The sequence below is a fragment of the Heterobasidion irregulare genome (assembly GCF_000320585.1).
Source record: "Heterobasidion irregulare TC 32-1 unplaced genomic scaffold scaffold_06, whole genome shotgun sequence".
In the NCBI taxonomy this organism is placed as follows: Eukaryota; Fungi; Basidiomycota; class Agaricomycetes; order Russulales; family Bondarzewiaceae; genus Heterobasidion; species Heterobasidion irregulare.
The window spans coordinates 2,031,911-2,059,441 of NW_009258202.1; the positions used below are offsets into that span (position 1 = coordinate 2,031,911).

Here is a 27,531-nt window from a genome sequence, read left to right on the forward strand (position 1 = left end):
CAGCTATCTGCTTGTTGAGAGAGATTGACCAAAATGAACCTACCTCGACCTGGGTCTGGGCCAAAGTCTGTGATGATTCCGCAGCCATGGTTTGGGTTTCTATCGGCTGTGACTCTCCTTCCTGGGTAGTATCGATCTCCGTCGCCTGCGGGTCTATATTGACATCTTCCCATACAGGCGCCTGCACATCGGGGGTGCCCGCTTTTGACTTTGACCCTTCATCGTCTTCGCCCAACGCTTTCTTCTTGCGTCCCCGTTTTTCAGACTTCTCTACGGGTGCGGGAGGTGGCAAACCGAAAAGTGTTGTCTGTCTTGTTGTATTTTTCTTTGTGACTATCGCTTTACCGTCGTTTAGTAACTCTACCATATAGGTAAGCATCAATAGGCAGAACCAGTGTTAGCTGAAGAGAGAAAACCCTTACTCTTGTTCTTGGATATGCCTGTCTCTGCTGCATTGACCTTGTCGAAGAAGCTATCGCTCTTATGCAGAGATTTATTGCCGTCAGCGTTGCGGGCGAAAGGGTTGCGGCTCATGTCAGCTGCTGGTTTCTTAGCGAAAGGGTTGGTTCCTGCACATCCAGTATGAACGGTGAGTGACCGAAGCGGCGGTGTCGAAATCGCACTGACTTTGTTTTGGAGGCGGTGCTGGTAGCTCTGCCGCTGGGTCAGCAAATGCCCTCCTCTTTGCTCCTTCAGGGGATGTGAGATCCTCTTCCTGGTCGTCTCGCTTTCTCTTGCCATCCACCACTGCCATCGGAACATGGTCATCTGCCCAACCGTCGTGAGTCTCAACCTGGCTCGGCGGAGGTGCGACAGTCGGTGTCGCCTTCGCCAGGTTTGGCCTATGGATGGCTGGGGGAGGGCCGAAGTCTTGAAAGGGCTTTACTTTCGAGGGTCCGGCGTCCGTTCTGGGGGGAGGTAATCTCGGCGGCAGTACGGGGTCATAGTCCCTTGACATCTTTTTCCGCCTATCCCTCGCGTCCGTTAATCTATCATTATCTTCCCTGTCGTCTTTGAGGATCTGCATCTTCTCTTGCAATCCAGGCAAGTGGTAAAAGACTGCGACCTTGATCGCTATGTCAAATGAAGCGGTATGATGCAGCATCCGTACAAGGTCGAGCGCGCGCGGGAGCTTGTTCGTTTTGCATGCGTTTTGGATTAGTTGGATAAGCTCCTTGTCGATTCCCAGCTCGCGACGCGAGATGTCGTCTGTGGTGAGCTCATCCCCTAGGGCATCACGGGTGATCTGGATATACATGCTTTCGCGAGCAACACTAGAAATTGAGCATTAGACGGGCCCAAGAAGCTTATTTGCAGCGGAGCTCACTGTTCTTCTAGAGGCCCTTCCTTGGGATCTTTCCGGCGGAAGGGGAAGCGGAGGGGAAGCTCTTGGATCAGCGGTCTAGGAAAGCCAGGATATTCTTGTCGTCCCTGCACAAGAAGGAAATTCTTACAATCCTAGCGCGAAAATAGGAAAAAGGAAAGAAAGGACCTTGAGAATCAGACACATGAATGTATCCCCACTAAGCCCAATAGGCCAATACGACTCATCCTTTCCCTGTTTCCGCTCCAACTTGTTCGTGTCCAGCACGCGCACCCAAGTACCCCTCAAAGGTACACGGAATCGCGGCATGACATACATGACACCGGCGGAATCGTACACTGCAGGGGCCTATAGTGGCCATAGCAAACATAAGTAGACAGTCAGCTCCGCGAATGATGGAATATAAACGCTGTTGCTCACCCCTTCCTCTGACAGTCCGATCCATTTCAAAGTACGGCCTTTCGAAATGGGTAACTTGCGATCTTGCAGTGTACACAAGTCCTCAAAATCATACAACGTGCCTGTCAGATTCTGAGAACCTAGTGCAAGGTCTTAGATACGTGATGCACGATTAGATCTTCTCCAACGCTTACCGTCCATGGTGGTAGCACCATCACGTTGGACCACAAATGCCCATTCGGGCCCCGCAACCATAGATACGAAATCGCCATCGAGCGCAATCGAGCATCGTTCAATGCCTGTGCCCGTCAAAAACGTCAGATCGTTGTCACTAGTTGCAATGACCACATTTCCGTTGCCCTGCATATCGCCATCCGAGAGTTGGCGCAAAGAATGTGTCGGTGGTGGTCCACCAGCCGCGACTCCGAGCACGCGAACGCCTTCACCGAGCTCATACGTCCATTCGCCTTGATCAGCCCAGTTCCCGTATGGTTTATATATGACATGGGCGGGATGACCATTCTCAGGCTGACACGCGTAAATTGCTCCGCGCTCTCCTGTTGAGGGTTATCGTGAATGATATCGCTTGGTGATTCGCATATTAGACTTACCGAGTGTTGCAAGGTCATATTTGAAGTTATCAGTGAAGTGATACGCTTTGCGTGCTGAACTATCATGGAACTTCACATCCACAATATTGTGCGAGTCTTGGTCGGTGACTTCAATCACTCCGACCATGTTATACGCTATCGAGATGATGAGTCCTAGCCGGGCTCGAAGATGGCAATGCTGACCTAAATATCTCTTCTTATTGTCGAAAGGGGTTGATCCCGGTTGAAAAGCAGGCTGTGCTTTCGTGACGCTCACTGGGAGGATGAGATGTCATGGGCAGAATGAAGCTCATCGATGCCTCTTACCCATTTCCTTGACAAAGCCATTCGAGGCCTTGGTACCCACGACGGGCTCGTCGTCTTCCATACCATTGCCAATGTCGTCTAGAATCCAATTGTCGTCATCAAAGACGTCCATAGCGGCTGCATCTTCATCATCATCTGGAGCCTGTGGATCTACACCGCCCGTGATGTCATCTCCAAAGAGTGTGGGGGTGGCCTGCCTGTGAATCTTACGAGCGTCGAATGTCGTCGAGGTAGACTTTACAGGATCCGGAGAAGTTGAAGGGATGGGTTCCGACCAACGGTAAAGAGAGCCGTCATAGTTGGTCCATGCCAGCAAATTCGTTGTGGGCGAGAAGGCTATCTGTGTGACGAAGTCAGCAAATGTATCCGGAAATCTGCAAAAGCTCGTCAATCCGCCGCAAGGAGATTCGTATATTGAAAAGAGCACACGTGAAAAGCATTCGTCTGGTTTGTGTTGACCAAATGAATATTTGCTTGTTGCAAGAGGAGGCAAGATAAACACCATTCGGTGAAAAAGCGAGTGCGGTTGTCACACCGATGGAGGCTTCATCTGAGAAGGTCGAGGTTTTTGTCCATGTATCCCGTGATATTGCAACTACCTCTGCAAACCAGTTGTGAGTACTCGATTTGACAATTGTTGCGACTAGTCGATGCGTACCGTGAGCTCTGTTAGCGACCACAAAATATTTGCCAGAAGGATGCCACACTGCTGAACAGTCATGGAAAAATTCTGGGGATCTGGCTCTATGGTTAGCCTATTTTTGAATAAAACAAATTCACGTGTGTACTTTGTGTCTTTCACAGCAGGAATGATGCCCTCAAGAACCTTCACTTCCTGCGGTTCTTCCTCTCTCACATCCCAAATAATTATCTTACCATCCATCCCACAAGTGGTCTGAAAGGCAATTCAGATTCTTCCCGCGCACCCGGAGCAAAGGGCTTACCAGAAAAGACCCTGATGGGTGCCAGGTCACTTTCCGTACACCTGCTTCATGTCCATGGAGCATCGAGATTTTCATGACATCCTCTATCTCAATCACCTTGATAAAGAGCTCGCTGGAGGTAGTCAGTCCCTCGCTTCATGAATACCGCATTGAGTAATCACAAAAGATGCTTACTCTGACGATACAGCAACCCTCTTCCCCGCAGGATCCACCGCAACGCAACGAATCGATGCCGCCGGAGAGCCTGTGACTAAAGCTTCAAATTCACTTTTACCATGTTTATACTGCCGCACATCAGAGTCCCCACTTCCAGAAAACCAACAGTCGTTCTAAGGACGGAGTATAAGCAGGACGGGAGGTCAGGATCGACTCCTGCACTGAATGGTGTATGACATACGCCCGATGCGACTGTCATGACAGCCTCGCTTGCCTCCACCGCTGTATCCGGTTCCTGATCAGAGCCTCGGTTTGTGTGCCAGATTCGCACACATGAGTCGTCCCCTCCGGTATAGCAGAAGCTAAGGGTTGTCGAATTAGAATTAGAGGGCGAGGTGAGTGATGAGAATCATGCTCACAATCCATCACGCGAGAACGCAAGACTAGTATACCCAGATGTGTGGGCGAAGTTGACAGCAGTCGTTTTCGCAGACATAGCGAGGGTTGATCGAAGAAATGCCTGACGAACTGAGGTAGACGCGTCTGACGCGTCATGTCACGCGTTAGTCACGCAGTGATGTGTGCGTGACTGAGAACGTAAATTGACTCGTGGTTCTCAGGCCTACCAGTGCTCTATGTCTTGGGACCACTCATTCTTTGTCTAGCAATGTCGTGCTTGCATCGCAATCCAAGGCGCATTATCTTGGGCGTTTTGGGACGGAAACTTAACTGCCTCAAAACCGTGACATGTCTTGACGGTGGACGACTATATTCTACCGCCGCGCATTTCTACCAAAATCGGCAACTGGAGTTGTATGCTGCAAGGAAGACGCAGAGACTAAGTCTCAGACAGTTGGTATAAGCGAAAGATTACCTATGACACTGCAAAAATGACGCATCGTGACAGGTTTTCTATGGACGGTCGATGAACGAGGAACGGCTCATCAAGGTAAGCAATATATTCGTTTCTCCTTAGGGGCGCATTGAAGGAAATGAACATACAGAGCGCCAATTATGTCAGAACAGAGCTTCCCGTTCGGATAGCACACAGAATAAGGGATCTGCAAGCTTTGCCGTATGTTGTAGTGATGCAGGAAGGAGTGGCCAAAGTCTATGAAGTAAGCCTACATGCACCAATACCCGCCTTCCTCATGATCCAATTGACACTTCCTAGCTTTACTGGTCTGCTTTCGAAAAGTATGTCCCATTGCCACTGTATGTATATATGATTACAGGTATAATTCCATGTGGAATGTCCAGGTTTCGTCAGTTTCCAAAAATCGACACCTTGGAAGACAATGAAGTTTTCTGTTCGTTTCTGCGGGAACTTCTGAATGAACAGTAAATTTCGATCACTTTAAAGCCCCTGCATCAGGAGCTCATAGCATTCGTCAGCGCTTCGGTGATCCCAAACCTTTCCCTCGGCCTCTCGCTCTCCTCCCCATACCTTCCACCAGACCAACTCGATGCCGTCATGCGACGCATGCTTGTCTCACGAATCTCAAGACGTGTGTTGGCAGAACACCACATCGCTCTATCTGATGCATATGCTGGACGAGACAAAACTCCCGCTGGAGATAGACATGTTGGGATCATCTTCACTGGTCTCAGCGTGGAAAGAAGCGTTCGCAAATGTGCACGGCTGCTGAGAGAATTGCCGCATGACTTCAACGGGTTGTCTTGCGGAGACATGGAGTGGCCAGAAGTTATCATCGATGGTCATCTGGACGCTAAATTCTCCTACATTCGCGAACATCTGGAGTAAGTGCTCGGTGCTTCAAAATTGATGCAAGATCCTTAGCACTCAACCCTCGCTGGCTAGGTATATCACATTCGAGTTATTAAAAAACGTATGTCTTTCTCTGCTTCTCATTTCCTCGCCTTATACTTGTGGTTCCATCTAGTCGATGCAGGCGACGGTCGCGAGTCATAGCAGGGCATCTTCGCTTCCTCCAATACGTGTCACGATCGTTGCCGGTGCAGACAACATCGGCATGCGAATATCTGACCAAGGTATGTACTTAACTTACGTACATGTAAATTTCTCTCATGCTGCTTTAGGTGGTGGTCTAATGAATGATCAAATCAAATCGCCATCCGATCTGTTCTCCTTCTCTCATACCAGAAATGCGGCACGAATGGAAATCTCACGCTTGGGAGGTCTCCGGACTATCGGTGCAAGTCCGGGTGGGATGAGGGCCACCGTAGACGAGCAGGTCATTCGATGGCAACAAGAGGTGCAGCAACGAGCACAGAAAGGGCCTGAAATTTCACTTGGAGGTGATCCAGAAATGGAAGCTGGTGTCGGTCACCATCCACGACTGGGAATCGGTCTTCCAATGTGCAACATCTTTGCAACGTGAGTGTGACTTTTACTTCCAATCATGTCTGCTTAAAGACTGACATTTTCTGATTCAGATACTTTGGAGGCTCCTTAGAGCCAGTGTCTTTGGACGGATGGGGTAAGTTTCCCTTACGGTCCATTGCGGTCCATCGCTAAGATATGCGTGTTCCTGAATTTCTAAAAACAGGAACGGATGTATACCTGCGGTTGCCAAAATTGGTGAGTTAATCGATCTCGTGTCCTTGTGCGGGGCTGACGAGCTGCAGGGGACCAATTTGGAAGGCATTGAAGTTTGAAGTGAAACGTATGTTGCTTGCGTGAATACCAAGGATCATCGTTTTGATTCGAAGCGAGGAAGAACAGTGGTCTACGAAGAGATAAGAACGATCGGGCGATGCATCGCTATGCATAGATAAGATTAGAAGCAACAATGGGCAGTTTGGCCATGTTTGTGCACCGTTGGAGATGGGAGCATGGCACGTTTTGTCCTCGAGGCAACCTATTTTCCTTTTCTTCCTGGATTTAATAGCTTCCCGGGTCACTCTAAACCCCAATCCACTTCTCAATTTATATATCGCACTTCCAACTCTCCTCCCGGATTTACACCCTTTTCTTGCTCCTCCTCCTTGACGACGTCGCTCTCTAGCTCTTATTCTAACGGGACCATTTCTTTCACGTTGCCCATTTGCCTCCGTAAGCTCTAACTCATATCATGTCTTCCATTGTGCCTCCCCAGGGTGATGTTTTGGGGTCTCTCCTTCTACGATCAAGTACTCCAGGTACGTGCTCACAGCTTCCGTCAATCCGAAGACAACTCTCATTTTGACCTGTTCTAGCCATTGATGAGAAAGGTATATTCCACGTTCGTCCCCGAGAGCTCAGCGACTCATCATAGTCTTCAGTTCTCATGTACCTCGAGGGCCTCAGGCCAGGTATGGACGACAGCGACACAGTACAAACTCCTCGCACGAAGGCTTCCAGCGTAGCTCGTAGCCAAGCAAGCTCTTGGAGGCAGCGTGGTTACGCTAACGGAGAGGACGAAGATGAACTAGCCTCCAACGTGCAGGAAGGAAAACAATCTACGCTTGGGTCTATGGTGCGGCGCAATGGAGTGGTGAGCAGCAACATCCTTGATCATTTTTCCTCGTTGTATTCAAGAGATAGCCTCGTCAGCCTGGGCCCGATGATCAGCCTGGGCCTCACTATGCGTCTTTTGGTTCATCGTTCGGTAATTTTGGACCTCTCCCACCAGACAGTGCGTACGGTGGAGCTGGAGCTGTGAGTGATCTCGACCATCACAGGTCATCCCCCTCGCTTATCGCTCTCGACGCTGTAGAGCACGACAGGTAGGGCTGCTGGTGTCCCCTTGCCTACCTCTGCTGGTGCACCATCCACCAAAGTTCGAAGTTCCCGCGCCGGCTCTCGTGCATCTGCTGTACAGAAACCTCAGTCAGTCGCATCACGCACACATATGTCAGACAGAGATGACGACCCTGCGGTAACTGCGGCGGAGTTCCTAATGGTACATGCCTCCATTTCATCTGCCCATCAAATAACGACTCACATATAAGATATAACATTTCTCAAAAAAGTCGCCAAAGATGGGCAGCCAAGCTACAAGTCAAGCTCCTAATGGCGTCGGTGATGGCCGCGTCCCCTCTCCACGATCACATGCATCTCATGCGCAATCGAAGCGCTCGTCTGCAACGCAGCAAGCACGTGGCTCCGAGAAGGCTTCGACCGTTTATCCTCCTTTGCCCCAGAGTCAGTCAAGCAACTTCGAAGGGTCTCAGGCAAGAGCAATGTCGCACCGCAGGTCTCATTCTCGCGCTACATCCTTATCGCCATCGGATTCTGCAACCAATATCCACGTACGCAAAGCAAAGTCTAAGCAACCTACTTTGCAGCCAGTTGAATCGGTTGAGGGGTCTCAGTTGGGAGAAAGTCCAAAACCTGCGCGTTCTCGAACAAATGGCGATGGTGAGTTGTATTCCATGTGATGATGAACCATCCGCTTTATCATCTGCTTGTAGTGCGTTCACAAACAGGAGTCTCTGCCATGTCTGGAGGTCAGAATGGTGCAAGCCAGAGGCCCTTTTCCCCATACCGCAATGGCCCAACCAACCAAGATCTTCTGCATGCTGCTATACGTGGTCGCTCTGTAGCATCGGAGGCGAACAGGTCACGCACGAATGGCTCCACTACGAAGCGTTCGCAACTTGATCCCCAATCTACGCCCACTCCATCTCGCCCACAATCTCCTGAAAATGAACTCGATGAAGATGAGCAGCAAGTCATAGCAGGAATCTTGACCCGCGCAACGTCGAGAACGCCACGCACGTCTTACGCAGCTACTTCCGTCATCGATCCTGAAAATATCTCTCATTTTCATGATATGGATCTATGCATTTTGCTACACCAGTTGGATGATTCGGCGCAACACGAGATTGTGAAAAAGGCGGTAAGAAAGGCGGTCAAGACACGGGTCAAGAAGCTGGGTATGAAATATGACCCCGATGTGCGTGTTTGCATCGAGGCCATGAATTGTGGCTAATTTTGGCATCAACAGACTCTTAAACAGTACCGCAAGTCTTTCCATGACCACGACCCTAGCGTGCATCTGGACCCCAACTACGGGTCAACACTCGGAGAGGTTAAATTTTCCGCCCTTGCTCCGTATCTTTCTGCCTATACTCATTGTATGGACAAAAGCAGGAGCCTCCGGAATGGGCTAAAGAAATGTTACAAAATATAGCTGTGATGCAGCAGCGCATCGAACGCCTTGGGCCCAAAATTGACAGCCTCCGGTCGTCCCAGGAAGGATCGTCATTGGACGGACACAAATATCGTCCTCAGTATGCGGCATCGGAGATGGATCGTTATGGTCAGACGCCTATGACGCAAACCGTCAACATTCAAACACAGCCAACAGGGACAATAGCCGACGAGTCTATGTTTCAGCCAGATACGGACATGCACATCGTCGAATCCACTCATGGACATACGCTGCCTGGCTCCATGCACCGCCACGATGGATCCACCCATCTCATAGACGATGAGGGATACGAGGATGACGACCAAACACATATGGGGCGGAATGGCTACGGGCTGGGTCCAACGACGGAAGGCGACGATACCCGCCTCCATGCTCTTAGCGAGTATGCTAACGACCGCAACGACTCCCCTGGCCAGCAATATTTAGAAGAGGAGCTTTACAAGTTGAGGGCCAGGCCAAATGGCAGCCAGTCGGCGGTTTCCCACAAAACTTGGGAGCTGATGAGGGACGACGGTGATGAGTATATCGATGATCCTGATGCGCGCGCAGTCACAGAATCTGGCATTCCCGAGATCCCAGACTCCAATCCTGGCGGGTATGGTGATCACCGAGCGCAGTCTCCTATGTCTCGCAATCCTGCCGACCGTGGTAGAGATAGTGGCTGGGCTGGCGATGATCTTCCACTCCCTCCCGCGTGGCAGCGCATCCATCAGCGTCTTCTCAACTGGGCTATAGTTTGGCCCTTGAGCGAATTGGAAAGCGCGCTGAATAGCACTACCCGCGGCAACCAAGTCGACGAAGTGGCGTTGAGTATTTGGTCCACACAGACGTACAAACGTTATGTGCGTAGCAAGATGACAGATAGTCCTCCTGGGCGGGTTGACCGCTTGTTTGTGCCACCTAACATGGCGGACGCCATCAGCAATGCTGTGTTCAATGGCCGACATGGCGACGCATCTGGGATGCTCCGCGAGCTGTGGTACCCATTCGGATTGGATGGCATGCCCAGGCTTCTCATTGTCCTTGCCAGACATCGCTCAGACGCCAATCATTGGGTCGTGCATCGGTACGCATCGTCCTTCAGCTTACCGGACTGTCGTTGACGCTTGCCTCCAGGTTCTCTCTTCCTGACGGCACACTTACAACTTACGATTCTTATCCAGAACGGTGTCTACCTGATGGCCGCGTGAGTGCACCTGAATCTGTACTCCGGCCTCCCAGTGATGACATGTCTAACCCCATATGGTCTCAGCCTCTTGGATGGTGGTTTGCAATCCGTATTGCCTGGCCAAACGCCATATACCCTAGCCCCGACCATCTTATGCAGAAGATGGTTCGCTTGCACCGCCCGATGCAGCTCGGGATCGACAACTCTGTCGCCGCCGCCGGAATTTGGCGCAATTTGCTCATGGGCTCTCGCGCGGAGCGCAGTCTCGACCTGGAGCGTCTGAGGGACCTTATCAACACCGAGGTCAAGAATCTGCGTCAGAGAAAACAGATGGGCAAATTGTCGATCGGTGCGCCAAGGCCGAACTGGGAAGACATGAACTGATGAGCAACGGAAGCTGGATGTATGTACAAGTGTGTACTGACCGTTTCGCATCATTTTGTAATGTGTCTTGTTTGTACTATACTTGCGGGCTTTCGCTTTGAGACTCATTTTTATGCCATAGTACGCGTGTTATTCTTACTGATCTAGACTGTATGGAGAATTCTCAGAGGACTCGGATACGATACCCCTCATGCACTGCGTAATGCGTTTGAAGCTTCGTAAGGTACATGTAACATTCTACTCGATTGGCTGCTGCATGAACTTGCCCGCTGGTCCGGAGGATTCTGGACAGCTTTTTGTCAGAAAGCGCCTCTAGCCTCTGCAGATATTGAGGACTGGAAGCTCTCTGCAGATTGGCAACAGCTGGACGTGGGCTTACTCCACTTTTGGTCAGTCAAACAAGAGCAACTTTTGTCAGTGAGCAACGACGAACGCGGGTCCTTGAATTGACCGGACTGACCTAGGGACGGTACTCCAGCGATTCTGTGGTTACAGCAGCGGTCATAAACCACCCATGGATGCAGCTAAATCATGCACAGACGATTCTGATATTGGAAGTAAGGGATGCTTTGACGGTGCCATTTTCACCTGAGGTAGATTGTCAGTGCTACTATGCTTAGCAGGTCAGAAGACTGAGCTCACTGCATGCAGAACCTGGAATTCCACATCAAGTGCCAGTCTAGCCTCGGTAGCCTGAGCCCGCGACATTGTCTTGGAACCCTTCAAGCCTTTCTTAGCGGCATGTTGGGCACGAATATGTGTTCGGCTTGTCTTAGGTTGGCTCCGAGTTTTTTTAGAGCCAACACGGGGCTTGGACATGCTGGTTGGCTGCGAAGTTTCTTCGGACATGCCTTGCCACGTGGCGGGAAGACCCGTCAGCTGATCGTCTTTGAGCCATTTATGAAGCCATCCTTGTCGCTTTGGGGCCGCCCGCCCCGACTCCCGACGCTCTCTTGACAGATTCTATGATCATACGCTTTCAACGTGATCTGCGCGACAGATCCCCAGCTGCCCTTATGTTTTCATGGATTTTTTACTGTTATTGGCCTGGCATTCTGTCTGCCTCTCACTCCAAAAGACAGCATGCGAGACCTTGTCGTGAAACTTCTATCGCTATTCGCCGCTGTTGCTTCTGCTTTGGCTGCTGCCCCACCGTCTGGATACAACGGCTTCGTTACCGCCGCACCCGCATCGCACTCCAGTTTCGATTGGAACGCTGTCAAGTATGTCTATGCGTTTGGTGATTCGTACTCTTTTGTACAGGGCACTACAGGGTTTCCAAACTTCAGGTGCACTTACGGATCTCATACACGATGTCCATTGTCGACCACAGTGCTCATTTCTGCTTCTTAGCTTCATCGGAGACGCTTTCCACCCTGCATTTACTTCGGAACAACTGCTTTCGAATGAGATCGTACCGAAAAATGTAGGTTCCGGCTGTTTCTTGATTAAATCATGCACCTAAGGCCCGACGATGGGCGTACAACAGACCAGCTCTGATGGGTCTAACTGGGTGAGCTCTCTTCAAATTGCTTCGCATTCATATCAAAGCGAACCTTCACGGGATTTTTAGCTTGAATTATTGACTGGATGCGGTCAAGGACATCCATCTAAATGCAAACAACAGCTCTGGGATTTTGCCTTTGCTGGAGCTGACATTGACAAGGATTTGCATGTCTGGTTTCTTTCATATTCCATGCATGCGTTGATCTTTGTGCCAGGCTCCCATTGCATCATAACTTTACCGTGGACCTCGTAGATCAAGTTAATCAGTGGGCACAGTATGCCTCGGACGTGATCCCCCACAAGCCCAACAAAAGCACTATGACCTTCTGGTGGATCGGGATCAATGACACCAACGATGTCGCAGGCCAGAATGCATGTAGTTTCTATTCATCCATCTTGGAAAATCAAATGATCGTGAACTTACAAAGAAATAGATCACAGACTTCAATGCTTTCTGGAACAGCGAGATGGATTCGTATTTTAGAGCCGTCGTGCGTGTAAACTCTATTCACGCTCAATTTATTTTCGAAACGTTTTCTTTATCGTTTGTTAAGGAGCTTGCTTATACAGTGGGCCTCCGCGGGACTCACTTGTTCGTAAATGTACCTCCGGGCGAGCGTACACCAGCTTCACTTCCAAATCCGACCAAGGCCGCGATCCAGAAGCAACGCATCGCCGAGTACAATGCAGCCCTCGATGCGCGCGTTGATCAATTTGCTGCTGCGCACCCGACCTCGACCGTATTGAAGTTCGACGCCAACGCATGGTTCAACAAGGTACTAAACAACTATAAGATGTTTGGGTTCAGCAATATAACCAGGTAAGCCCCGCTCTGCTTGCCTCTTATACAAGCTTCATGACAACGTATTCGTAGCTACTGCACATGCAAAGATCCGACATTCTTTTGGTACAGTAAGCAAGCGATACGCCTGCGATATTATTATCGCTGATTGAAGGTCTATCCCGTGTGGTTGCATTGGAAGACACCGGCCACCCTACTGAACACGTCCACCGACTTCTTGCTCAGACTCTGGAAATTGACTTGCGGAATATAACAAGGTACTGAGTACGCGACATTTGTCGCCATCTCAATAGGATGAAGACGGTTCATTTGCGCAGAATGAGCAGAGTTCTTTTATACCATGATGTCGACGCACATACTCGCAAGAAAGCAAGAAGGCGTCATGCAGTGTGATACGAAGTCGTTAATAATACAGCGGTACAAGTCTACGGTTCAGCAAATTCTCTACAACTTCAGTCCCTTGGCAGCCCACTCCTTCTCAAGCTTCAGGAGGGCATCAACAGCGTCCAGCACCGTCTTCTTCCATGGCGTGAGCTGCTCCTTTCCAAGCCCGAGCACTTGCTCCGACTGGGTGAGGTCCACGATCCATCCAGTGACTGCCTTGGGGGCGTTCTCGGGGTCAACTATGCGACCCTTTAACTCCGGATGAACCTCGAGGAGGTATTTGACAGCTTCTCCCCAGTTGAACCACTCCCCACTGATCAGGATGCGCTTGCGGCTGCTGGAAGGGCCGGCGGAGAGAGCCTTCACGTGCGCGCGCGCGACGTCCCGCACATCAGCATATCCTGGCAGGCGAGGGTAAGCTCCAGTGGGGCTGAGAAGCCCGTAGATGTAAGCATTAGTGCTGAGCGCGCCGCGGTCGGGTTCTGGGGCACTGAAGCTCGGGGCGAATGGCCCGTACAGAAGGGGTGGGTTCACTGTTCGCGAGATGGGCTAAGTATAAACGCAAGAAGGCGTCGGAATAGTTGGTGGCTCACAGGTCGTGACGTCGACATCAGGGTGCTCATCGGCGAACTTCCAGACTTCGCGCTCGGCGGCGGTCTTTGCCGCAGAATAGATGAATCCGGGATCGCGGGTGCCATCGAGGGCCTGCTCTACAGTCGAGGGGTTCCAGTCCTCGTTGGTAAGCGCGCTGAGGTTGCCGAGATTTTTGGCGTTCAAGGCGGTCAAGATGGTGCTGGTCAGCACGAATTTGCGCACGCCCGCGGTGTATCCCTGTCGAATGACATTGACGGTCCCATCGACTGCTCCCTAATGGCCCGGACAGATGTTCAACATCGATTTCATAGAAGAACAACACCGGCACTCACGCCAATCACATGTTTGGCATCGCCGGCCAAAGCCAAGGGGGCCGCGACGTGAACAATTGCGGTGACGCCTAAAGATACTGGACATCAGTGACGGCATCCGATCACAATAGGATTTGCAGTACCCTTCAAAGCTTCGCTAAAGTCGCCATTAACGATGTCCTCGATGGGCACGACCTCCAGCTTGTCTCCGTAGCTCGCCCAACCCTTCTTCACGTAGTCGACCTTCTTCGGCCGGGCAGATCTAGAAAGCGGGCGCACATCGGGTCATCAAAACGATCAATGATTACCCTTGAATTGCGATCACGCACGCTCGCACTGGGTAACCGGCTTGGAGCAATTCATGGACGACATGGGCACCGACAAACCCAGAAACTCCTGTGACCTGCGGAATCGAGAAGTCAGCCCGGAAAGCAATCCGGCTCAGAGATTATATAGCTCACAAAAACGAGTCCCTTCGAAGACATGTTGATCAGTGTAGCAAGGATGGTGGGTACGTGGAGACGGGAGTGGTAACACCATGTCGAGGGTCTTCGATGTCTTATATGCTCGGATCGGGCGTCTTACCCCATCATGATGTGCCTTCAAGTCGTGCTCGATTCTTTATAGGCAGGTGCCAGATAAGGGACGCTTCTCAAGTTGAGACTGGTTGAGAATGTAAGAAAGGAAAGGGGTCCGCATGAGCAAGGACTGACGAAGCCATTCGTTTTGATCTCTAAAGTGTGCCCGATCACCGAGCCCGGTCGGTCTGAGACAAGAGACAATGATGCACGTTGCCTGTCGCTGTCGACTATTGCTTTCTGTCGGTCCCAATGTCGTCCTAGTTCTAGTTGTGAGGACCACAGCGAGGGCTCCCCGACAGCCAAGGATGATTACAGGAGGCCGGGTTGCATGCTGATCTGTGGCCAGGTGATGCTTTCCGACGAAGGAGTCCGTGACTTTAGCAAGCCGGTGTTGATTGGTCAAATATATAGACTTCCTAGTTTGCAAAGAGCCATGCCTGCCTTCCGACTCTCACCGCCCTTACAGCATATCCGAAGTTTACAATGGAAACTGGTGATGAAGGACAGAAATATCCCAAATGAGTGGGGCGGTCAGCAGGTGAGATGCCTGGAAGACATGAGTCTCGAGCGCTTGATTGGGGAGCATGGACAAATATCGCTCGAGGCTGCTCGAGGTCGAGGGCAACGGCATCATGATGATGAGAACACCAGAGTGATCCTCGGCTTGCCAAAAACCAGCATTTACATGTACACGTCAAGAAGCACACATCGAGGCTGACAGGACAGATATATGGATTTGAGCTGGTGGAGGACCAACATTACAAGATGAAATTGTTGTCATTGCTCAGTGAAACCTCGAGGGGTACGCACCTGTAAGATGATTCACAGCCAATCGACGTGATCTCAGCCCCCACTCCAAGTCCAAACAAGAGAGCGTCCGTGTTGAACGTTGATCTTTGAGAGCAGTCGTTCCGTTGTGAAGAGATGCGATGCGTACTTATAGACGGACGAGCAGGTCCCTACAATACAAGCGAACAGGTGACCGAAGAGGAAGCCTTCTCTCATAACGTGATACAAGTGCGTTCATGCGTGATCGCAACGCGTTCTGGGCAAACGTGTCCCGTCAGATATCAGAGCACCAGAAAAAGAAAATAAATATGATACATGCACGCTGCCATGTCGATCACTAAGTGGTATATAGATCCAGGAGCGACATCCAGATGGAGAATGGGAGGTATAACGACGGTAAGGTGAACTAGGCCCATGCACGCACAGGCCGCTGCAAATAAGCAAAAAAAAAAGCACGCGCACTCGAGATCGCAACATCGTACGTAGGGAGTCCCAGTATACAGCATGTAACCGACGATGGTCCTTTGCACAATACATACACACAACACACAGCGAACAGCTTAGCTTAGCCTAGTCTTCCGCGTCCTCGTACGCCTCGGCGACCTCTCTTCGATGCCGCAGCTGCGTCTGCGTCCGCGACCGCGAGTGCAAGCCGCCGCCGCCGCTTGACGGCGGCTCGTCCCCTTCCATGATGGTCTCCGCATCCGGATGGCCCTTCCACTTTTTGCCTTTGGACCCTTCGTACGCGCCGTCGTCTCCGTGCAGGGCGCGCTCGAGCGCCTTCTCTCCCCGCTTCTTCAGGCGGAGTGCCATCGCGGACTGCAGTGAGTCGATGTACGACTCGTACTTCACGATCTCGGCTAGCACGTGCTGCGACTTGTGCTCCCAGTTACTGAGCGCCTTTGCAGCGTTGGCTGATCGCGCGGGGTACTGCGGACGTGCGTCGGGTCAGGGACCCACGATAATACAAAGGCCAGACCGGGGACTCACCAATGCCATCATCGGAGCACGCAGCTCGTTGTGCCGCTGCAGGTCCGTGGTAAGCGACGTGACGTGCTTCCGCAGCGCGTCGAGCTGCGTCTCCTCGTCGTGCGTGCTAGCCACGGACGGCGGGTTTGGTGGCTTCCAGTCGTTGATGAACGTCCGGTCCGCCCATGGTGAGTTCCCCAGGCGCACCGTCGCGGACCCGTCCTTCCGCCCGAACTTGCTGCGGCTGCTCCGCCCGCTCCGCACACTCATGTTGTCCGCGAGGTCCGCCATGCGCATCGACTCGTCGTCCGATACGGAGCGGCCGTGCGCAAGCGACTCGTTGACGCGGTTCCAGCCGTATTCCATGTTCGACACGCCCCCCGTGAGCGGCTCCTTGCTCTGGCGCGCGGCCCAGTAGTTGCACGTCGACACCCATTCGTTGACGAGCTCCTCCGTGCCGGCTTGGAAGAAGTACACCGCGCCTTGAGACAGGGTCAGCACCATGCAATGCGGGCGTTGGCGGTTGTAGCCGGGGGGAGGCAGCGCGTGCGAGAGCGAGTGAGCGAGGTTGACCGTGCCCACCATCTGCGCGTTTTCCTGTGCGTACGATGGTCAACAACCACGTCCACCACCAGAGGTTCGCACTCACAAGCCAGTTACCTCCGCCCACGACGCCGTTTCCGCCGGCAGCGTGATCGCCAAACGTGAACATGCTCAGCTCGCCCTTCTGTATGACGACGAACACGTCCATCCACGTCTTGGACTTGGCCCGCTTGCCCAGGGACTCGTTGTACTGCTTGCGGCAGAGCATGCCCTCCTTCGCCCACGGCGGGCCCAAGAGCGCCAGCTCCTCGTCCGTGATGCTGATCGTCGTCGACTCGGAATCGTGGCTATCGTGGCTCCGATCGTCGTCTTCCTGCGCCTCGCGGATGATGGTATGCGACAAATTCGAGGCGAACCCCAGCGTCGGCGTGAGGAACGCCAATGTCGACCCATGCATGCCCTGCGATCGCCATCATCAGCACCTTATCATTGAACGGAATTTACACAGACGCACCTCATGCGTGGATGTCGCGAAGCTGGGCGACGGGCTTGCGCGGCCGTCGATGCTGCTGTTGCTGCTGTACGGGCTCGCGCCTTGCTGCTGCGCGCCGAGGATCGATTGCAGCCCGCGAATGCTGCCGCGCTTGAGCGTCGTCAGGCGGTCCGGCTGCGTGCGCAAACTGCGATTGCGCGACACGTGCCCGTTCGCAGGTGAAGACGTTGACGCCCGCGCCAAGCTGCCGAGCGGCTGCAGGACCTGCTGGTTCTTGATGGCGGTGTACATGTCCTGCATAAATGCCCATCCGCTCAGCGACTCTGTCCCCCAGAGCTAGAAACCAGCGCGCACCTTGAGCAAGCTCTCCATGTCGTTCTCCCAGTTGCGGTCGTACACGACCGACGAGACGAGCGTGCTGGGCGTCTTGGACTCCGCGTTCGACGTATTCGACACCGACGCCGTGCTGTCGTTCGTCAGCTGGTTCGTGCTCCCCGCCCTGCTGCTGCTCCCGTTCGCGCTCGCATAATGCGCGCCCGCGGAGCCGACGAGCGACGTGCCGAGGTTCGAGATGACCGCCTCGCGCGTGATGCTGTTCCAGCTCGTGATGCTGTCGCTCCGCTTCGAGCGCGTGCGGAGCGTGCTCGTGCCGACGTCGCTGCCCTCCGACGCCCCGCGCACGCTGCTGCTGTCATCATACGTCAGATCTGACGTCGAACCCTGCTGCGACCGGTCCGGCCGGAGCTGGATCTGGATGGCGGCGAGCGTGTTCCGGGCGAATTGCCCTTTGGACATCCGCGTCGACAGCTCAGCGACGTGCAGATCGGTGTTGAGAAGGAGGAGCGAGTACGACACCGCGTGGACGACGCCTGAGAACGCGAGACACTCCTTGAACATCGGCGACAGTGTGAGAAGAGGCATGGCTCCTCACCGACGGTGCCAAAAAGACTGCCGGGATTGCAGTCCCAGTATCGTCTCGAGAACTCCTCGAGGATGCGATCCACCTGTTGGGTCTCCGCCTTGAGATATAGCTTGGCACACAGGCGTCTGAAACATCCCGTCAAGAAAGATAACATCGAGACAGAAATCAGAACACTCGCCTAAACGCCAAATCGAGTCTCAGCCCCGAGAAATCGAAATAGTCGATGTAGTGGTGCAGAGCGGCTTTATTGACGTGACCCCTGCGAGTGAACAGACGGCCTTCAGTACTCAGTACACACGCGCTATGACACAAAGGGACATGACGCACACGCCGCCCAACCATTCGGCAATCTTCTCCTTCGCCAAAAAGTCCTCGTCCTCTTCCCAGCAGCGAGCAGCGCGCTCCTTGCCCTTGGCCTCGATGTCGCCCATGTCTTCGCTGGTAGCGGCCGACGGAAAGCGGCGGAGGCCCAATGTCCCAGACGTGAGGTCCTGCTGGGATACGGCGGAGAGTGGCGCGGACACTGGCATGAAGGACAAAAGCAAGAGCGCACCATGTCAATGCGAGAAACCTCATGCGCGGGCTAAAAGGCATTGGCTTACCATCTTTGGAGGGAATGAGGGAGGGCTCTGAACTGAAGGCCGTCCCGCGCGGCTGCACCCAAAGGCGGGACGAGTCGCGTGAGGATGTGTGCGCATGAGCGCCCGACGAGCTCAAGTTTGACGAGGAGGAGAGATTGCGGGGGCCCAGCCCTCGGCTGTTGAACGCGGAGGGCAGCGGGCGCGGGCCCAACGGATTGGACCCTGACCGCCCACGGTTGGGCGTGGTGAGGGACGACATGCGCGGGGGGATGACGGCGGACTCGACGGACACCGCATGCGTGTGCGACGAGATCGAGCGCGTATCGTCCGCGCGCGATGCCGGGTCTAGTGTTACAATGGGCGTAAGCGAGTATTGGTGCAAAGGGGTGGACGCAGGCGATGTGTGCTGCTGGGACGTTGCGCGCACGCCGGGGCGCAGGGTGGAAGGAATGTGGTGGTCGTCGGCGGCGCGGGCCCGCGCCTGGGCGGGGCGTTTCGGCGGCGTGGAGGGAACGTGGAGGTCGAGGGGGTTGGCGGAGATGGGGTCCAGTTGGGAGAGCTGGCCCTCGAGGTCGGACAGGATTCCGTGCATGCTCGAGTCCCACAGAGGCAAGTCGTACGCCTTGGCGTCCTTCGCTGGGAGCGGAGTGGTGGACGACGATGCGGACATCGCCTTTTTGAGCTCGATCTCTCCGACGCTCATGCTCCGCCGCTTGTTGTGGCCTTGGAGCTTGACGATGGTGTCCGACCTGTACCTGACCGTCTTGTCCGGGGATCGTGACCGCGTGCGCGCGCGTGGGGAGCGTTCGACGACGACGAGCGACTGGTCATCGAAGTTGACGCCCTTGTCGCTCTTGTCGTCGTCGCGGTTGATGGGCGGGAGGGGTTTGTTAGCGGAGGAAGAGGTAGAATGAGTAGCGACGGGCGATGGTGCGGGATTGGCGAAGACGTCAGCGACGGGTGATATGGCGGATGACCGGACGCTCTTGGGCAGTGGGGGGACGGGCGGGGCAGTCGCGAAGAACTCGGGCGGGGAATAGGCGGCGTCCGTTTTCTGAGCGTGCGACGGAACGGTATCAGCATTCCCAGCGAGCCAAAGGATGTTGGAGCGTCCGAACACACCGAGCGTTCCCTGACACTGCCCTGCCCGAGCATCTTGCCCAAGAAGGCGCTGGTCTTTGCGCGCACGGAAGACTTGGCGCCCTGCGAAGACGTTGTGGGGTGAGAGGCGAGAGAGAAAGAGAGAGGGGGAGGCTCCGACGCACCTTGACGGTGCCAGAGTCGGCACCGCTCTTCGGGCTGGTCAGGACCCACTCGGCGGTCGTGTTGATGGACTCGGCCATGGTCGACGTCGACGGCGTCTTCTGGAGCTTGTTCCTCCCTCTGGCAGGAATGGGGAGCGGTGAGGCGGGGAGGGGGCTGGCCTTGCCCGAAGACGCGGTGGAGTGCTGTCGGATGCGGGGGACGGGAGTGTGTGGACTCGTGGGGAGCGGCGGGGGCGGTTCGTGGCGGATGCGGTCGAGGAAGTGGGACTGGAGGACGCCGCCGCGCTGCTTCGCCTTGCGGACGAGGGTAGCGAGGTCGGGGCTGCTGGCCGTGCCCGGCGAGCGATACATGGACCGCCGCCGGGTCTGATGCTCAGCGTCCTCCGCGTCGAAGAAGAGATCGTTTGACGATGATGATACAGACGGCGACGAGGGCCTGTTCTTCGCGCCGGCGCCTGGGGTGGGGGTCGGCGTCGGGGGCACGATGGTCGGCGTCGAGGGCTGAATGACGGGGGTCGAGCGGAGGGAGGAGTGTGCGGGGTGCAGCGGCGACGGGGTCGAGGCGGGGTCGTGGCCGAGTGCGTTCATGTCCAAGCCCTCGCGGATGAGGACCGTCCCGCCCCCGCGCAGCGCCTGCTCAAAGTCCATCTCCGTCCGCGACCCCCGCCGGTGCACAACCCCCGCCCCCGCGCCCTCGCTCCCCCCGCCCGCGCTGCTGCTCTCTCGCGATGCCGTCGGCTGCAGCGTCGTCGGAAACGCAGACGGCGGCACCGGCGACCGCGGCGACGACCCTCCAGTGCGGATCATCGGCGACGCCAGGCTGGGTTATGTGCTACAGCGTGCTGTACAGTGGTGAAGGAATGTCAGTGGGCGTGGGCGTCGACAGCAGCGTCGACTGGCATGGGCTCGGTATTAGTGCACGCACGCTCGCCTTCGGGCGGCTATCCCGAATCGCCAGCGCCCAGCCTCCCTCCATCATTTCGAACCCGCCAATTTCCAACTCTTCTCATCCATTATCACTTCGTACATTCGCAGAAAATACTCCAAGTATGTAGTCATCATCGTACCGCGCCGTAGCGACGAGCCGTATGGGCACGCCTATCCCCCCACCCCCTCTAATCGTAAGCAGCCTGCAAATCATTACAACACGGCTCGAGACTGGTCGCATACCGTCATCACAAAAACAACAAAAACAACAACAACAACCGCCACAGAAGCAATATCGAGACACTGAGAGGGAAGGAAAAAAAAAAGAAAGAAGAAAGAAAGTGAGCAGACGACGCGAGTAAATTACCCGGACCCTTCGCCGCCGCTCTGCTTGCGCGCTTGACCTTGTACACCGGCAGTGGATGTCCGTCTCTGACGCTTCATCGCCAAAGTCCCCGCCGCAGCCCCCGCCGGGCTAGGCCCTACTCGACTCCCCGGAGACAGCCGCGAGCCAGGCAGCGCCAGCGGCGTGTTGCTCGTCGTCGACGAGCGCGGCCGCGTCGACGACGACGCTATCTTGGGCAGCACGGAGCTCCCCTTGCGTGCGTTCGTGCTCGACGCGCCAGACGCTCGGTTCCTGCACACGGGCGAGAGATACGATAAGCACATCATGTGTTTGCAGCGCGAGAGCCTTGAAATAGAAAAAAAGGCGCGTACCTCTTCTTAATCACGTCGGTCTTGAGAGATAGAGGGCGAACAACGCCGTGCAGTTTCTGGTATCCGTCCGGGCAACAATCAGGGTGGGCCCAGCACGCAGAGATAAGGCGCGGGACTCACATAAAACAAGCCGCATGCGTTGCCTGCACAAGAAAAAAAGGGGCCGTCAGCGCTCGCTCCCACACACGCGCACGCACACGCGAAATGCAGGCCCACGCCGCGAGGTGAGTGCAGACTTACACAGAGGCTGCCCCTCGGGATCTCTCCTCCACAACGGCGTATTCGTCGTCTGGCAGTTCGTGCACACCGTCGACGCCGCATCCCCCTCCTCGTTCCCGCCTTTCCCCTGTCCGCCGCCCGCGGCGGACCCCAAGTCCGGCGTGCTCGTCGACGAGCGCAGCTGCCCGTTCGCCGCCCCGCCGCCCTCCCCGGCCCTCTTCCGCTGCGCCGCGGCGGACCGCGCGGCCGAGTCCTGCTTCACGCGCTTCGTCGACGCGATCTTGCGCGACGGGTTGCGCGACATGTTCCCGTTCCCGTTCCCGTTCGACGAGCCCTCCGCGGACGGCGGCGTCGACGCGTTGGACGCGTTGTGCGGCTCGGGCGACGCCGCGTTGCTCGAGTTGAACCCGTTCCAGCCATCGCTCGACGGGCTCGGGTGCAGGCTCGCAAAGGCGCCGTCGCCGTGCTCGCCCGATAGGATCTGCGTGGGGTCCACGTGTGTGTACGGATGGTGCACCAAGCCCGACGTGCCGTCGAGGCTGGAGTACATGAGGCCCATCAGGTGCTGATGATAGTTGAGTCCCGTCTCGTCCACGCCAGTCAAGTTTGCGGTGCTCAGGCGCACGTAGCCCTCCGCTATGGCGGTCGATGCGGCAGCCGCCGCGGCGGACAGGCGCTCGTGCGGTGCCGGCGGCGAGCCAGAGTTCGGCGAGTAAGTCGCGGTGGAGAGGGAAGAGGGGTGCGAAGGATGGTCTCTGTAAGACCCTGGCTGGTGCGCTTCTTCTGCTGGCAGAACAGTTCCATACTCCTGAGGCAGGGTCGCGGCGCCCTGCAAGTCGAAGAAGCCGTTGTACCCCGAGAACGAGAAGTTGAATGGCGTGGATGGAAAAGGACTCGTCCGCGGAAACCGTTGAGACCCATCTGGAGAATCCATAACAGGGGAGGCCGCAACGCTGGGCGGATCACCGCGCAACATGCTCTCGGCATGGGGGGCGTCTGCCCTGCGCTTGGTACCTATAAGGCTTCCTGCTGCCAACGAGGGCTTGCCATTGACCTGATGACGGCCGGTGACCGCAGCCAGGATGCCCTCTTTGGAAACCGTGTGATCGAAACTAGTCTTACGCACGTGTCTCGGGAAGGACCGTTGTTCCGGCGGCGCAACAGCTGCCGGCAGCCTTGAGAGACCATGCAGGCCGAACGAGGGCAAAGAGGAGGGGTGGGAGGTGGGGCTGGGGTAGACGGAGAGTGATGGAGCATAGTTCACCGAAAAGGGGTTGCGAGAGCCAGGGAGGCCAGGCATCGGGATGGCATGCGATTGCTCGGCGACGTTCTCGTACACGGCGGGCAATGAGAAGTGGTTGGGCATCGATGAAGAAGGGCTGTGGCGACCGCTCGCCGAGGTAGAGATCGGGATTCTGAGAGCGGAGCCGGTCGTGGATGTGGCGAGAGGGTGAGGTCTGCGGGGGCCAGAGATGTCGGATGCGAGGGGGTCAGTCTCGAGAGAAGGGAACGCGAGGCGCTCCCCATCCTGGAAGCTATATTCGAAGGGAGGAGCAGAAGCCGGAGGGCGTGACCTCGAGCGACTGGTCGCTCTCCAATCCATGGGTGCGCGAGATCTTGATCGGCTCATCGCCCTCCAATCCATAGGCACGACCTCGCTATAGCACGACATGAGCATGCGTCCTGTGGTAATGCAATATGACGCCACTCACTCCTCTTCTTCCGTACTGTCTTGATTTTTGCCATCAAAACCAACCACGCTGACCTTGCCCTTTCCTTTATCAATTCGACGTCCTCTCTCTGAAGCACCCTCCTCCGGCGTCGAGTCATCATCAACCGACCCGCCGGGCTGACCAGGGCCGGACTGCTCAGTGCTCGCGCCCTCGCCGGCGTCTGCACCCGCATCGACGCTGCCCCGTTCCCCGCTCTCCTCCTCGGCAGCCGCTTTTAACTCGTCTTCCTTCTTTTTCTTCAGATGCAACGCCATCATCCGCCAGGTAAGGTTCTCCATCCGCTGTGCGTGTGGGAGGTTCGCCTTCTGGCGGGCGTACATTTTCCACACCTGCGTCGCGAGCGGATCCTCTTTCGCCAGCTGATCCGGGTCGACGTGGCCTGCATCGACCGGAGAAAGCGCGGACGACTTGAGGTCTGGAGACCCAGAGGTGATTGGGGATGGAAACTGGCTCGGGCCCTGGTCGACGCTGCGTCGAGGGCTAAATATGTTGTCCGAGAACATTTCACTGAGTATTGACGAACTCGCTCCCTCGCCCCCATTAGCGGACAGAGGAGGCGAACCACTGAAGAAAACGCCTGGAGCACCCGTGGGTGTCCCGGAGACTACAGATACAGCACTACTTCCAGTATGAGACGAACTGTGGGGGATCGTGTGCGGATTGAAAGTGTAGGGTTCGGTTACGGGGGTGGAGGGACCGGTCGAGGTGGGCGACATCCATAACGACGGGGGCAGACCTGTGTTCGATCGCTCCGCCGGATAATTAAAATCGAAGTTATAATCATAGGGAGAAGTCGGAGAGAAGGGGGCGTTGGGGGAGGGATGATATGAGCCGCCAGACGCTGTGGTTTCAGAGAGAGGTGAGAACTCGGGTATACGAACACCGACCGCGATCGCGTAGGTAATTATGAGTAACGAACATGCATACCTGACGAAGTATGCCGCGAATGCGATGCGCCGTTGTTTTCTCTTGTCAGCGACTTTGACTCCATGTGAACGTTGCCGTTCGAAGCAGAAGAGCGATGGTGGGGGGGAGCAAAGCCAGATACACTGACGGAGTGCGACTTGCTCTTGGTGGAGATCGGATATGCATGCGAGGACGGCGGTTTCTGATAGGGGTGGCCGACAGGGGCAGGATACTGGCTCAGGTCCGGTTGGCCTTGCCGAGAGCGACCGGAATCGGGGGCGCGCGGGTGAGATGGATGGAAACGAGGAGGGGGGGCGACGCCCTGGGTGATCCTGGAAGAGGGGCCTGGGGCGGGGATGGGACCAATGACGCCGTTGGCGGTGAGTTGAGCGAACATAGCGGGGTTGAGAGGGGCAGAAAATATATTGTTCCAGTCATTCGAGGAAAGAGAAGACATAGTTGACGGGTGAGCTAGCGGATCAGGAGATGAAGGCGTGCGGGAGGTCTGATTTGAATATAAATAAGGGAGAGAGGCATCAGAGTGGGGAAGGGCGAGAGATTGCATCCAGGGGGACGACTGAGATGAGGCTGATAGAGAGGATGAAGGGATGGGGCTGCGCTCGGAGGGCGTTGATGAGGGGACATGAGCGGAAAGCGAAGTGTTGAGGGTTGGACGGGCTGAGGGTGTCCAGGGCTTGTTGAGGGTATCGTCAGAAGCAGAGTGAAGAGGCGCAGTGGAGAGCTCCATGAGGAGCATGCAGCATCCAAGGCGCGGACGCGGGCAGGAGGAGTGGGCTGCTGCAGCTGAGAAGGCGACTGCACGGGACGTAAGAAGCCTGCTATTTAATCGGCTGGAGCGGCAACGTGCCTAGCAGGACTACGCACCGTGAAGGCGGGGTATGTGTCGAGGGCGGCAGACGACGAGGGCGGGGTGTGGAGCGGTGGCGACGAGGACGACGATGAGCGTCGGGGAGAGAGAGGTGGAGGCAAAGAAAAACTGCGGCGAGGGCGAAGGAGAGCAGCAGGAGCAGCTTGCAGGAACTGGGTGCAGCGGCGGGCCGTGTCCGACAACCGTCCCTGATGCGACCAAACAAATAGGCAAACAAACAATCGCTCCAATCACTTCGTTTTTTAATCTAATTACCCTCCTCCTCTCCCCGACCGACGTCCCAACAGCTCATCCCGCACCCTCGCCCGACCGCGTCCTCGCCCCCGATCGCGTTTCGCCCCATTCTCCTCCACATCGCGCGCGACGTCGTCCACCCGCACCCATGACCTCCGCACGAGCTGCTGGCCCGGTATGCGCACATCCCCTCCCACGTGATATACTCTGATCGGCGGCTGTCCGGGGTCCCCATCTGCCTTTAGATCTCCCGGGAAAAACATCGTCGAACCCGAGCCAGATCCGGAAATCGGTGTGTGCCAGGAACGACCCTCGCAATTGATCGGACCGCGATAGCTCACTGTTGACCGGCTTGACTGCTTGCAATACACCGTTGACTCCTCCTCTCCCTCGTCGCCCATCCGCCGTCCTTCAACGTCGTTTAAGCTCTACCCACGTCTGCCTCTCTGTCACTTCCCTTCCGATCTCCGAGCTTGTCCCCTGTTTACCAGTTCCTCCGTATCCAGGTGCCCTTGCCCACCGCATTGCTTGCACCATGCGCACTCTCGATCTCGCATATACAAGGCCCACATAGAGCGTGCACACGGAGGCTGGCGCGCGCTCTCCCGTTCTTTTGTTCGAGGGCCGCGCATCACGCTGTCCACCCACCGTCTTCCTCGTTTCTCCTCAGCTTCCGGTTTGTTCCTTGTGGCTAGCTTGACAGGGTCCCCGGACGCCCCTTCCTCCGCCGCCCGCGCAATTCTCGCTCACGACACAGTTTCCACCCGCGCGGAATCGAGCCCTCGGCCGGAGCATACTCGCCTGCTGCTAATACAGCGCCCCTCCCCATCAACTCGCGTTCCCCCAGATGCACCCTCCACGCCATGCCGTATTTTGGCCACCTGGTACCCCGGCCCCGTTCTCCGTAGCGGCCTGTGGCAGCCTGTGGCCCACCAGGCGTCCTCCTGATCCCCTCCACCCCCCGGCCGCAGAAGGCGCACGCACGAACCCGCTTCGGCATCGCGTTCAAAGCACGCAATTCCCAACCCCCCCCTTCGCTTCCTAAGCTTCCGCCGCTCAGTGCGTTCAACGCTGTCTGGCGCTTCGAGTTCCTTCAGCCCTTCCCTAGCCTTCTTTCCCTCTGCCCCTCTCTGTCCTTCTCTAGCTCGCCCATGCACCCGAGACATGTCCACGAGCCCCACTACAGCACGCCGGCCCCCTCGTCCTTGCCCATACGGGGATCGCGCGGGGTGCCGCCCTCGCGCTCGCTTGCTCCCGACCCCCTCAGCTACTAGTGCTGACTTACGGCAGTACTAACGGCATGATCAGGTCGCATCGCCCGAGCAGACGGCCACACGCGAGTCACCTGCCCCATCTGTCTCAGTTCGCTGAAGCGAAGCTGCTCCACGGCATGAGCAACCAACGGCGAGTGGGGGAAGACCTCTCCTTTCGAGGGTCAAGTTGAGATCACTCGCGGGGCCTGCGGGGCCTTGTCCGTATGGCGCGTCGCAGCACAGCCGGCGTGCCCGCGATTGATTTCCCCACCCAAAGCCCCCATGTGACGCCGTTTAAACCCAGTGAGTGGAGCCGAGCACGGCGCCGCTCGATTCGCGAGACAGCGCATATGGGACGAGAGGTTCGACGCGCTCGGCCCTTGACGACAGTCATGCGATGGACGTGTTCCATGCACGCTGCCGTTGGACTTCTCGTAAGTGTGTGCGCACACACATACTACATACAGTACGGGCCATCGAAAGATCTGTCAATTTCCTTCG

The 27,531-nt window shown here is 55.8% G+C and overlaps 9 protein-coding genes across 9 annotated transcripts; 5 read left to right on the top strand and 4 right to left on the bottom strand.

The window, feature by feature from the left end:
* Positions 1 to 378: 378 nt before the first annotated feature.
* HETIRDRAFT_320106 (uncharacterized protein) lies at positions 379 to 4,095 on the bottom strand (the record flags this gene model as incomplete). The annotated part of the gene is made up of 12 exons (XM_009549400.1): positions 379 to 569; positions 628 to 1,274; positions 1,328 to 1,431; positions 1,493 to 1,672; positions 1,745 to 1,863; positions 1,918 to 2,268; positions 2,335 to 2,469; positions 2,641 to 3,014; positions 3,429 to 3,535; positions 3,585 to 3,713; positions 3,770 to 3,913; positions 3,982 to 4,095. Coding segments are annotated over 12 exons (2,595 nt in total), but the record flags the coding sequence as incomplete, so codon positions are not given.
* A 312-nt stretch (positions 4,096 to 4,407) lies between these two features.
* HETIRDRAFT_45872 (uncharacterized protein) lies at positions 4,408 to 6,380 on the top strand (the record flags this gene model as incomplete). Its single annotated transcript, XM_009548638.1, has 12 exons — positions 4,408 to 4,596; positions 4,648 to 4,689; positions 4,745 to 4,858; positions 4,915 to 4,937; positions 5,001 to 5,081; positions 5,136 to 5,501; positions 5,563 to 5,590; positions 5,645 to 5,753; positions 5,802 to 6,099; positions 6,159 to 6,202; positions 6,272 to 6,303; positions 6,351 to 6,380. The coding sequence occupies 12 exons, from the start codon at positions 4,408 to 4,410 to the stop codon at positions 6,378 to 6,380; spliced, it is 1,356 nt and encodes a 451-aa protein (XP_009546933.1).
* Positions 6,381 to 6,796: 416 nt separating this feature from the next.
* HETIRDRAFT_321355 (uncharacterized protein) lies at positions 6,797 to 7,366 on the top strand (the record flags this gene model as incomplete). Its single annotated transcript, XM_009549401.1, has 3 exons — positions 6,797 to 6,863; positions 6,921 to 6,935; positions 6,987 to 7,366. The coding sequence occupies 3 exons, from the start codon at positions 6,797 to 6,799 to the stop codon at positions 7,364 to 7,366; spliced, it is 462 nt and encodes a 153-aa protein (XP_009547696.1).
* Positions 7,367 to 9,319: 1,953 nt separating this feature from the next.
* HETIRDRAFT_440577 (uncharacterized protein) lies at positions 9,320 to 10,671 on the top strand. The gene is made up of 3 exons (XM_009549402.1): positions 9,320 to 9,926; positions 9,977 to 10,046; positions 10,113 to 10,671. Exons 1-3 carry the CDS (start codon positions 9,361 to 9,363, stop codon positions 10,410 to 10,412), a joined length of 936 nt encoding a protein of 311 aa, XP_009547697.1. The 5' UTR covers positions 9,320 to 9,360; the 3' UTR covers positions 10,413 to 10,671.
* A 914-nt stretch (positions 10,672 to 11,585) lies between these two features.
* On the top strand, positions 11,586 to 12,963 carry HETIRDRAFT_240452 (uncharacterized protein; the record flags this gene model as incomplete). The annotated part of the gene is made up of 9 exons (XM_009549403.1): positions 11,586 to 11,701; positions 11,766 to 11,838; positions 11,902 to 11,925; positions 11,986 to 12,092; positions 12,134 to 12,297; positions 12,360 to 12,409; positions 12,473 to 12,738; positions 12,793 to 12,830; positions 12,902 to 12,963. Coding segments are annotated over 9 exons (900 nt in total), but the record flags the coding sequence as incomplete, so codon positions are not given.
* A 72-nt stretch (positions 12,964 to 13,035) lies between these two features.
* HETIRDRAFT_440578 (uncharacterized protein) lies at positions 13,036 to 14,528 on the bottom strand. Its single transcript, XM_009549404.1, has 6 exons — positions 14,471 to 14,528; positions 14,339 to 14,412; positions 14,153 to 14,271; positions 14,031 to 14,098; positions 13,698 to 13,971; positions 13,036 to 13,637 (listed from the first exon to the last, which is right to left on the bottom strand). Exons 1-6 carry the CDS (start codon positions 14,492 to 14,494, stop codon positions 13,165 to 13,167), a joined length of 1,032 nt encoding a protein of 343 aa, XP_009547699.1. The 5' UTR covers positions 14,495 to 14,528; the 3' UTR covers positions 13,036 to 13,164.
* Positions 14,529 to 15,654: 1,126 nt separating this feature from the next.
* HETIRDRAFT_385714 (uncharacterized protein) lies at positions 15,655 to 21,240 on the bottom strand. Its single transcript, XM_009549405.1, has 14 exons — positions 20,354 to 21,240; positions 20,153 to 20,257; positions 20,010 to 20,090; positions 19,243 to 19,941; positions 19,100 to 19,167; positions 18,909 to 19,063; positions 18,605 to 18,829; positions 18,479 to 18,584; positions 18,316 to 18,431; positions 17,739 to 18,253; positions 17,406 to 17,678; positions 16,998 to 17,351; positions 16,370 to 16,945; positions 15,655 to 16,309 (listed from the first exon to the last, which is right to left on the bottom strand). Exons 1-14 carry the CDS (start codon positions 20,957 to 20,959, stop codon positions 15,950 to 15,952), a joined length of 4,239 nt encoding a protein of 1,412 aa, XP_009547700.1. The 5' UTR covers positions 20,960 to 21,240; the 3' UTR covers positions 15,655 to 15,949.
* Positions 21,241 to 21,638: 398 nt separating this feature from the next.
* Positions 21,639 to 25,411, bottom strand: HETIRDRAFT_434865 (uncharacterized protein; the record flags this gene model as incomplete). The annotated part of the gene is made up of 6 exons (XM_009549406.1): positions 21,639 to 21,716; positions 21,797 to 21,852; positions 21,917 to 21,939; positions 22,037 to 23,673; positions 23,728 to 24,589; positions 24,676 to 25,411. Coding segments are annotated over 6 exons (3,390 nt in total), but the record flags the coding sequence as incomplete, so codon positions are not given.
* A 1,213-nt stretch (positions 25,412 to 26,624) lies between these two features.
* HETIRDRAFT_102081 (uncharacterized protein) lies at positions 26,625 to 27,051 on the top strand (the record flags this gene model as incomplete). Its single annotated transcript, XM_009549407.1, has 2 exons — positions 26,625 to 26,681; positions 26,749 to 27,051. 2 exons carry the CDS (start codon positions 26,625 to 26,627, stop codon positions 27,049 to 27,051), a joined length of 360 nt encoding a protein of 119 aa, XP_009547702.1.
* Positions 27,052 to 27,531: the final 480 nt, after the last annotated feature.

Coding starts and splice junctions, on each gene's coding strand:
- HETIRDRAFT_440578 (XM_009549404.1), bottom strand. CDS start 14,494: ATGTCTTCGAAGGGACTCGTTTTT. Junction 14,099..14,152: donor CTTTAGCGAAGCTTTGAAGG/GTACTGCAAATC, acceptor CAGTATCTTTAG/GCGTCACCGCAATTGTTCAC. Junction 13,972..14,030: donor ATGCCAAACATGTGATTGGC/GTGAGTGCCGGT, acceptor CCGGGCCATTAG/GGAGCAGTCGATGGGACCGT.
- HETIRDRAFT_440577 (XM_009549402.1), top strand. CDS start 9,361: ATGAGGGACGACGGTGATGAGTATATCGATGATCCTGATGCGCGCGCA. Junction 9,927..9,976: donor AATCATTGGGTCGTGCATCG/GTACGCATCGTC, acceptor GCTTGCCTCCAG/GTTCTCTCTTCCTGACGGCA. Junction 10,047..10,112: donor GGTGTCTACCTGATGGCCGC/GTGAGTGCACCT, acceptor ATATGGTCTCAG/CCTCTTGGATGGTGGTTTGC.
- HETIRDRAFT_385714 (XM_009549405.1), bottom strand. CDS start 20,959: ATGATCCGCACTGGAGGGTCGTCGCCGCGGTCGCCGGTGCCGCCGTCT. Junction 19,168..19,242: donor AATACTCGCTTACGCCCATT/GTAACACTAGAC, acceptor GTGTCCGTCGAG/TCCGCCGTCATCCCCCCGCG. Junction 19,064..19,099: donor GGGCGGTCAGGGTCCAATCC/GTTGGGCCCGCG, acceptor CGCGTTCAACAG/CCGAGGGCTGGGCCCCCGCA.